This window comes from Penicillium concentricum (assembly GCF_028827145.1).
Source record: "Penicillium concentricum strain IBT 3081 chromosome Unknown utg000001l_segment0_segment0, whole genome shotgun sequence".
NCBI classification, from domain to species: Eukaryota; Fungi; Ascomycota; class Eurotiomycetes; order Eurotiales; family Aspergillaceae; genus Penicillium; species Penicillium concentricum.
In genome coordinates, this window is record NW_026622754.1 from 8,906,002 (window position 1) to 8,915,320 (window position 9,319).

At 50.6% G+C, this 9,319-nt stretch overlaps 5 protein-coding genes across 5 annotated transcripts; 2 read left to right on the plus strand and 3 right to left on the minus strand.

Annotated features, from left to right (window-relative positions):
- Positions 1–59: 59 nt before the first annotated feature.
- On the minus strand, positions 60–1,055 carry N7517_003444 (RTA1 domain-containing protein; the record flags this gene model as incomplete). Its single annotated transcript, XM_056721174.1, has 3 exons — positions 60–511; positions 593–835; positions 902–1,055. The coding sequence occupies 3 exons, from the start codon at positions 1,053–1,055 to the stop codon at positions 60–62; spliced, it is 849 nt and encodes a 282-aa protein (XP_056585309.1).
- A 388-nt stretch (positions 1,056–1,443) lies between these two features.
- Positions 1,444–2,901, plus strand: N7517_003445 (Zn(II)2Cys6 transcription factor; the record flags this gene model as incomplete). The annotated part of the gene is made up of 3 exons (XM_056721175.1): positions 1,444–1,512; positions 1,559–2,349; positions 2,427–2,901. 3 exons carry the CDS (start codon positions 1,444–1,446, stop codon positions 2,899–2,901), a joined length of 1,335 nt encoding a protein of 444 aa, XP_056585310.1.
- Positions 2,902–3,145: 244 nt separating this feature from the next.
- N7517_003446 (Hsp20/alpha crystallin family protein) lies at positions 3,146–4,597 on the minus strand (the record flags this gene model as incomplete). The annotated part of the gene is made up of 1 exon (XM_056721176.1): positions 3,146–4,597. One exon carries the CDS (start codon positions 4,595–4,597, stop codon positions 3,146–3,148), a length of 1,452 nt encoding a protein of 483 aa, XP_056585311.1.
- A 1,386-nt stretch (positions 4,598–5,983) lies between these two features.
- On the plus strand, positions 5,984–7,720 carry N7517_003447 (putative pyridine nucleotide-disulfide oxidoreductase; the record flags this gene model as incomplete). The annotated part of the gene is made up of 1 exon (XM_056721177.1): positions 5,984–7,720. The coding sequence occupies one exon, from the start codon at positions 5,984–5,986 to the stop codon at positions 7,718–7,720; it is 1,737 nt and encodes a 578-aa protein (XP_056585312.1).
- Positions 7,721–8,331: 611 nt separating this feature from the next.
- N7517_003448 (C40 family peptidase) lies at positions 8,332–9,096 on the minus strand (the record flags this gene model as incomplete). The annotated part of the gene is made up of 2 exons (XM_056721178.1): positions 8,332–8,341; positions 8,393–9,096. 2 exons carry the CDS (start codon positions 9,094–9,096, stop codon positions 8,332–8,334), a joined length of 714 nt encoding a protein of 237 aa, XP_056585313.1.
- Positions 9,097–9,319: the final 223 nt, after the last annotated feature.

The window sequence follows — 9,319 nt, forward strand, 5'->3', positions numbered from 1 at the left end:
AATTGAATATCTTCTGATTAAGTAGATGCGCCAGCTCTGGCACTCATAAAAATTGGTGTCTATTCAAGCTGCATTCCGCCCGAATACTCCTGACTCCCACCTTTCCCATCCCCGATGATCTCAGCGGGGTGGTACACATTCATCACAGCCATGGCGATCAACATCAGGACGCCGTCGAAGATGTACATGAAAACCTCATGCGTCATTGTGTACCCATTGTAACCCTCTTTGTATTCAACCAAGCGGAACACAGACCGGACCAGAATCAAAAAGCTGACAATGTACAGCCCGATCAGAATAGTGAACCAATTGCGCTGTTTGAAGCCGTCACTGCGGGTTTGGTCGCGATCTGCCTGAGATTTGGAGGTTGGCTGACGCGAGATGCGGAAGTGGAAGACCGTTGTAACAACCACAAAGAAGCCGAAGAAGAGAAGCTGGACGACCAAACCGCCGATTGTGATGTTCGAGCCGGTTTCACGCATGGAGCCTGCTGTAGCCATGAGGCCACCGCCTAAGATGAGATGTAGGTTAGAGTTTATGTTCTCAGTCCATGGCTTGCCTGCTGCCTGATAATGACATGGATTTTACTTACCAGAGCACTGTAAGAGAAACGAGAACACATCTCCTCCCACGAAGATCTTTGTCATCCACTTCACTGGCACCAGGCTCAGGTGCTCGGCGTGGAGATAGGTCACTGTTCGCCCGAGGACCATGTAGATTGATGCTGCGTACAGCGGCGGGGCGAGCAGGATAAACAAAGTCTGCATTGCATATAGGGGGATTCCATAGAAGTTATCATGCGATGCAGCTCGACAGATGTATCCGAGAACCTGGACTGCATGAGTTGAGAGTCAGTAATGCTTTTACAAAGTCAAACAAGTAGATTGCGCAGGTAACATACAGATTCCGCCAATCACGAAGGGAATGAAGTACCAGCATCTTGACTTTGTGAGTTGATAGCCATGGTAAGCGGTCGTGACGCTGAAGAGAATGATAAAGATGATAGCGGCAGGAAGAGAGGGGTTGTACCCGTAGATATTATGCTGTTCAGCCATATTGCGATGAGATTAAATGAATGTTTGAAGAAAGTGAATTCATTTGAGCTGATTGGGGTCAAGATGAGATTTATATTAAACTGGGCAACAGCAATCGGCTGGGCAACAAAACATCGCTACCATAGCCCATAGCTTTGAACCCGAAACAGACTTCCTCCGCGATCCACTATAAATTTAGGCGACCTTCTAATTGAATGCATTGATTCGAGCGTTATTCTTATCCTTTGGGGAAACGTCTTGGCTTTTGAGCAGCTTTGACGCGATGTGGGGGCTGAAGAGGCTTTTCGGCGAATTCGTTTCCGTCTCCGTTTCCGTATTCGTTTGCCCGTAACCCCGTATCCGCACTCGAATAGCTTGATTTCTCTTGATCTGATATACCCCTTTAATAATGGGCCCAAGAAGAACACATCGGAAGTCACGAAATGGCTGTCCACAATGTAAGGCACGAAGACTAAAGGTGCGCGGAATCTCCCACCGGCTTGAGGTTTTTCTAACCGGGACAGTGCGATGAGCAATATCCATGTACGAACTGTACCAAACACGCCATTCAATGTTCCTACGTTGATCGTGGCATATCAACTCCCGCTGAGAGTCCCGCTACTCGGTCAGAGTCATTGGCGTCGTCTTATGTGCCTTCGCCGTTGAACACGGAGTCATACCCGGCAACCCCTGCCGGGAACCCGGCAGCTCTGGGTGACGCCAAGCCCAAGCCAGAGAGTAGGTCTCGTCTACTACAATTTCTCTCCGACTCGGCAGACGAAATTCCGGCCTTAAATTCGGATGACTGGGCGTCAGATCTTGAACTCATGCACCATTACTGCACCGTGGCATGCAACACTCTGACAATCCGCGAAGATGCACGGCATGTCTGGCGCGTTGTTCTCCCCGTGGAGGCATATTCCAACAAATACTTGATGCACGGACTACTGGCTCTGTCAGCTCTGCACCGCGCCTCTCTTTTCCCAACCCAGAAAGAAAAGAACATCAAGGCCTCCGCCTACCACCAGGCAGCTGGGCTAAAAGAGTTTCGGGAGCTCATTTCCTCTCCAGTCGACCCTAGCAACTGGCAACCTGTTTTTTGCTTTGCTTCTATGATCATGGTATATGTCTGTGCTTCGCCGATCCGACTGGGCGAGGATCGTTGGCCAGCTCCCATATCGAATATGGTGGAGCTCTTTTCCGTCGTCCAGGGATTGCAGACTCTTATGGAGCCATGGCTACACTCTCTTCGAAGAACCCAGCTCGCACCGCTTGCTAACTGCGTCTGGCTTGACAGTGAAATGCTCATTGGAAGGTGAGCTTTTGAGTTCTCGCAATTCCACATCTGGGGACATGGTAATGGTCGAACCGAAACAACTGACCCTGTTTTAGCCCAGCGACCATACAGCAATCTCTACTTCCTCCCGACATCCAGGTTCGGATATCACGGCTCCACCGGTTTATTGATGATTATCCATTCCCTCATACACTTCCCCAGTCGCAGCAGAATTTGAGCGCCTCGGATGAATTGCCACGTCCCGTCGATTACAGAGCAGACTACAAGCGCGCATTGAAATTCTTTGAGAACTCGACTCGTCAGATAGAGCTCGCAGGCCCCCACATTGAGGTCGGCATGGTCCTAATGTGGGCATACTCGCTTTCCAAACAATTCCGAGATGATTTGGAAGCATTCCATCCTGCAGCTCTCGTACTACTGAGTCATTGGTGTGTGCTGCTGCATCTTATTAATGACACCTGGTTCATCAAAGGCACTTCACTTCAATTACTGGAGGAGATTGAGATAAAGATTAACCCCGGCTTTAGGGAGTGGTTGGTATGGCCGAGAAGATGGGTCTGTGGGAAATGACCTTGTTCTACCTTGTTTAGTGATCCTCAAATCCGACATATTGATAGATTTTGGCATGGGACTTGGGGACTTGATCTACAATACTATTACAGCGAAGGCAAAATTTGTATTTATTCCGCCTGATATTGAGCGGTGATTCATTATTTCATGGTAAACAATTTCAAATATTAAACAATGGACGCAAGCACAAACTCATAACAAAAAAACTTCAACTAACCTAAAATCACAGAAATCCGACCTGTGCTCACTGCACATGAACCTTAACATACTCTCTCGCTTCAACATCTTCAACGTCACTCCCTTCAGACTCCACTGGGGTGACAGTCGCCTCGTCCACAACCATGGCGTCTTTCTCATTCTCCAAATCACCATCCTCCACAAAAACCTTTGTCTTCCCAACCCCAGGATCCTGAACAATTTTCGGCAGTGTAACATTCAAGACACCATCCTCCAGCTTTGCCGAGATGCCATCAACAATTACAGAAGCCGGGGCAACTCGACTCCCAAGACGAATCTCGCGCTCAAAGACACCAACGTGTCGACCCCGCTCTTCCATAACAAGAGCTTGGTGCATATCCTCATTGACACCGGGGCGATAAACCACACCCGCCAGATGCAGAACAGACTCATCAGCATCGTAGTCAATGCTGAGGTCGCTCTTCTTAGCTCCAGGCAGTGAGACATGCACAATGTACTTGGTAGGGGTATTGAAGACGTCAACGGAGGGCGTGAAGTCAACATCCTCTGCGGTAGGCGTGTTCATGGGGAAACCAAGTCCAGCACCAAGCTGGCGCAGGAAATCGAACGGACCGCTGAAAGGAGGTCCGCCATGGTGTCTGCCGCGGCCACCGGGACCTCCTTTATGGCGGTGACCCTGTCCACGGGGCCCGAAATCGAAGGCACCGGGGAAGCTATATGGACTAGCATGGGGGCCGTGTCCATGCCCATGTCCATGTCTACCGTTTCCCTCGCGTCCAGGGCCCCCGAAAGTACTGGCACCGTGGTGGTGGTTGTGGCCGTAATTGTGGAAGTCATAAGGCCCAGCATGAGGGCCATGGCCGTGTTTTCCTTTGCCACCCTTGCCCCGGAAGGGACCTGGCCCATGGTGACCGGGAACTCCATGGCCCTTGTTCTTGCACTTTCCACTGTGGTCGTGACGGTGGTGGTTGTTGGGAGAGTCAGAGTCTGATGCCGAGAGTTCGATGTTCTCTTTAGGGGCGGATGGGAGCGCGTTTGACTCGGAGAGTTCACCGACTTCGCTAACTTCTTCCGGATCTTGTGAGAATCCCTTGGAGGTATTATGGTGGCCATAGGGCCCAGCGTGAGGGCCATGTCCATGCCTTCCCTTGCCGTCCTTGCCACGGAATGGGCCTGGACCTTGGTGGCCGGGACCTCCACGGCCTTTGCCTTTGCCTTTACCATTTCCGCAGTGGTCGCAGCGACGGTGGTGGCTGTTTGGGGAGTCAGAGTCTGATGCCGACCTTTCGTCTTTCTCCATGTTGCCGTTGGGCTCAGTAGTTTCACCTGTTTGAGCACCTCGGGTGGAATTGTCGTTCTGCTGGAGGTTATCCCATCCACGACGTCCACGATGTCCGTGATGTCCGCGAGGAACAAAGAAAGGATGGTCCTCTAGGTTGCCGTTGACAAAATCCCAGAACGGATTTGGAGGTTGGTTGAGTTCGTAGATGGAAGCCATCTTGAAGTAGTAGATTGATATAAAAACTTGCGAGAGAAAATGATATGTTAGATATCAAAAAGCGAGAGAAGTAAAGCAAGAAAAGTGAAAGACACTTGTTCTGGTACTAGAGGCAACCGGTTGCTCTTTATATACAAATAGTTACACACCAGGCAGACGTGTTGACCGTTATCCTGCAAGTATACGTACGATAGCCCTGCCTAGCCATGTGCATCATCTTCACGCCAATTCGCCATCAGGGCTCGGGGCCGAGAATTAGTCCCAATGTAGCAATATATCGGTGATAAGAATGCATTATACAATGATCTCCGAGCCTACGAGTAACCTAAAACTCGGAGGGGCGAACAAAGATAGAATCGATGGGGCTGGAAGTATACAGCGGAGAGAAGGAATATCCCGATTAGGCAATTTGTCCCTAAACCCGAGCTCTTGAGTCAGACTCAGGCTGCGCCACTCTGTGTACTCGTATGCGCCACACGACGCCACGCATCATGTGTCATAGCCCCGCGCTATTCATTACCGCCCGGTCCACCGCCTATGAAGTGAAGGCAGAATCTCGCACCAGGACATGATGATGATCATTGATGCGAACGGACAAGTTCACTTTAGTCTCATGCCATTTCCTTGGATAACATTAAGACGCATACACCGGGACAGGCTCTGACTCGCGCCTCTTTTTGCAGTGCTATCGGAGTTGGGTTGTCCAAGTCCTCAAACACGATGGCATCTGCTGGACCGCGGAAGACAACGTGAGAAAACAATCCGGGCCCCAGCATCCAAGCTTCAAGCCGCTAGAATATCTGAGATCCTTGAGATAACCTTGGAACTTATTGCATTTACATAATTCATGTGATTTTGCCAAGCTCTAGCTCAACCCCATCATACGACACTCCCCTCAAACTCATAATATCTTTATTTCTCTTCTCTTCTTCACCCCTCAAAATAATTTACAGCTGATAGAGATCTGTCAAAACTCTTCTGTTTCATGTGAACAGCATGTGCCAGAATCTCCCGATCGTCTCCGACAGCACGTGCAGTCCATTCTCACCGACTGCTCCGAAGGGTTCCGGGTATCCACGAGCTTGATAGCAATACGGAGTGGAACAGTCACAACTCTCAGTTCCAAACAAACATGTTCACGGGAGCACGAGTATCCGATCCAATATGGAGCCTGCCAAGTGGAGAAGGCCCAAGATCCGTTCCGGGCATCTCCTTTCCTTATCCCGCCGACGGGTGAAGTCATCGGTGTGTCAGCAAAAGCGTGAACCGTGAAACCTTCGTTATGAGCAATGCCGCATTTAGATAGCAGGTGTTGGTACTGACATGGGATTTTTTTGAAAATTTTCCCTTGGATCTACTGATACACCGAGTTAGTCCTGCATTGCCATGCAAACCCGGCCATTGAGCGCGATGCTCCCTCTCCGGCGCCAGGCCCCACGTATACGGAATTCGTTCCCCTGCCTTGCTCACCCTCCCAACTCTACATATCTATCTTCCTCTAGCATTGCACCGGTACTAAATGTATCAGGGCGGAGGTGCCTCGCAACACAAGGTGAACAGTCCGCCACAAACCAGCCGTCTGATAATAAAAAAGAACGAGTCGTCATTCTTGGATCCGGCTGGGGTGGATACACACTTTCGCGCAGGCTTTCTCAAAAGACCTACGCACCTCTCATAATCTCACCTCGCTCATACTTCGTCTTCACTCCTCTCCTCACCAATACGGCCAGCGGATCTCTCGATTTCTCCAACATCGTCGAACCCGTGCGCGATCCGCGCGCCAAGGTCGACTTCATCCAAGCAGCTGCGCGTGCAGTTAACCTGAAAAAGAAAACTGTTCTATGCGAAGCAACAGTCGTCAAGAGCGGTGTCACTGAATCCCCTCGCACGGCTGAAACTGAGCGACGGACCGAGGATGGCCCGCAGACCACGAATATGAAGCCGATGCAGGCACAACGTCAATGGGAACAGGGAGAAACATTCGAAGTACCCTATGATAAGCTTGTCATTGCCGTAGGCGCCGTCAGTCAGACATTTGGAACACCGGGAGTGCGGGAGAATGCAATGTTCTTCAAAGATATCGGCGACGCGAAAAGGGTCAAGCGGCGCGTTCGGGAATGCTTCGAGCTAGCCGTGCTGCCATTCACTACCCCAGAGATGCGGAAGTGGCTGCTGAACTTTGCAATTGTCGGAGCTGGTCCAACTGGCATCGAGCTTGCGGCATCGCTGCGCGACTTCATCTACTCCGATCTGATGGCGTTATATCCGACTCTTGATGCACTCCCGAAGATCACGTTGTACGATGTTGCACCCAAGGTGCTTTCAATGTTTGACGAGTCGCTTTCTCGCTATGCGATGGAGACTATGAAGAGAGAGGGTATTGATATCAAGACCTCTCACCATGTCAAAAGCTTGCGCTGGGGCCCGCCTGGTGCAGCTCCACCGTACCATATGGATCCCAAGCGCTGTCTCACTCTTACAACCGAAGAAGATGGTGAAATGGGCGTCGGAATGTGTGTTTGGGCAACGGGTAATGCCATGCCCAAGTTCATCACCGAATCGCTTGATTCAGTCGACGCATACCCTAAAGACTCGATCCATAGCATCGAGAGCTCTTCAGCTGTAGCGATAGATGTCGAACACGCATCATGGAAATTTAAGAAAGCTCCCAAGAATGGTCCCCTTCTCGTCGATGGACATCTGCGGGTACAGCTGCAAAACGAAACCGGCCAGACAGCTGTGCTCCGGGACGTGTTCGCATTGGGTGACAACGCCATGCCAGAGACCGGTGCCCCTCCTGCGACGGCACAGGCTACCAGCCAAGAGTCCAAGTGGCTAGCGGATCGTTTGAACAAAAATGACCTCGCCCAGACCCCGCCGTTCTCCTTCCGTGACCTGGGCACGATGGCGTACATTGGCGACGAGCGGGCATTGATGCAAATACCCCACAAGGCTGGCCGTGGTTCTAACAGTTTTATGCCAGAAGGTATCAAGGGACGCACTGCCTCACTTATTTGGAAGATGGCGTACATCGGCATGAGCATCAGCTGGCGCAATAAACTGCGTGTGGCTTTCCGGTGGACGTTGAATAAGTTCTTTGGGCGGGATGTTTCGCGATTTTGAAGAAAATGTAAACAGACCAGAATTTCTTAGAACACATATGGAATTTCGGAAATTAGTTCTACCTCGTTCGACTACCCTACATGACTAGCTGTATAAGGAAAGACCTTGGGAGGATGCGACCCCCATGTATTCCGTGGGACCTGTCAAATGGCTACCGAACCCCCAAAGCTCAGCCAATGACCTTGTCAAAGAACGTCCACGGGAACTCCCAATTTGATTTGGGTGCGGACCTACATGGACCTCAACAACTTGGTAATGTTGATATCCTTGTGTGTAGGTAAGGCACCGCCCTCTGCGCGATCTCAGGTGGGCTACGAAGAGATGGTGGTAGAGGGTTGGGGAGAGGAAGAAGAGAAGGGGAAGAAAGATGAGGGCGAGAGGGGGATTTATACCCCCACGTGCCTTCCTAAAGGGGACAGTTCCCTTGCACCTTCCCAACACATTTCCTATAGTTCCTTCCAAATTCGGAGGTAAACAAAGCAGGTTTCTTCAATATCCCGACTATCTAAAATACCACACAAATCGAAAGTCGGTCAACTCAAAAGATCCTAACTATCCCAGTGGCCTCTTACTCGTCAACCCTAACCCACCAGGCACCCTATATTCAAAGCTCAAGTAAATCTATATCCCAGTTAGTATATCAACCCAGAAACTAGAGAATGAGGCACATACCTCATAACATAAGGACAGATACTCTCCCCACCATATGAAGTCCAAATAGCCTGCTCACGAACCGGCGTGCCAGTCCGAGCAGCATTAATCATCAACTTATCATTGATAAAGATGCCAACATGTGCAACCTTGTTCTTGCAATCACCACCAGTAGCCCAGAACAAGAGATCACCGGGCTTGGCCTGCGCACGGGGATACCGCTTGCCCATATTGGAGTCATACTGGTCTTGCGCAACACGGGGAATCGTCTTCTTCAATGCCTGGCAGATAGCATACTGCGTCAGACCCGAGCAGTCAAAGCCCCCACCGGAGGGACCCTTGCATCCACCACCGCCCCAGACGTATGGGAGGCCTTTCTTCTTCTCGGCTGCAGCAATGATGGCCTTTCCCGTACCGGTGCTGCCACCACTACCTCCTCCACCGCTGCATTTGGTGGTCACGTAGCCGCTGCTGCCGGTTTTCACGTAGTAATCGGCTACATAACAGCCGTCGGATGTCTTGTCCCAGATGTTGTTGCCGAAGACGGATTCTCCAGTGGTTTGGCAGGTGACTTTGACATCGTGCGACTTTTTGTATGATTTGACGACCGCATGGCTTGTTCCGGGACCGGAGCGGCAGTTGACCGTCTCGCCGGTGATGGGGTAGGCGCTGACTGCTGTTATAGCGGTTGTAAGGGAGAAGGCAATCAGAGAAATGAAATGCATGACGAATTGCTTGGTTGCTTGTCTTTGTGATAGAAAGTTATAGTTTCCTGTGGTGGAGAAGGACGGAGTTGAAGACAATGTATCTGAATAGCGATGGAAATTGGAGCCTTTATAGACAAATCGTTTACGCTATGCCACGATAAAACTTATATCCCATTGTTGTGTTCTTCGTGTTCATCGACTTGATCGTCGATTCGTATTTCTCTTGCAGCAGGATGCGACC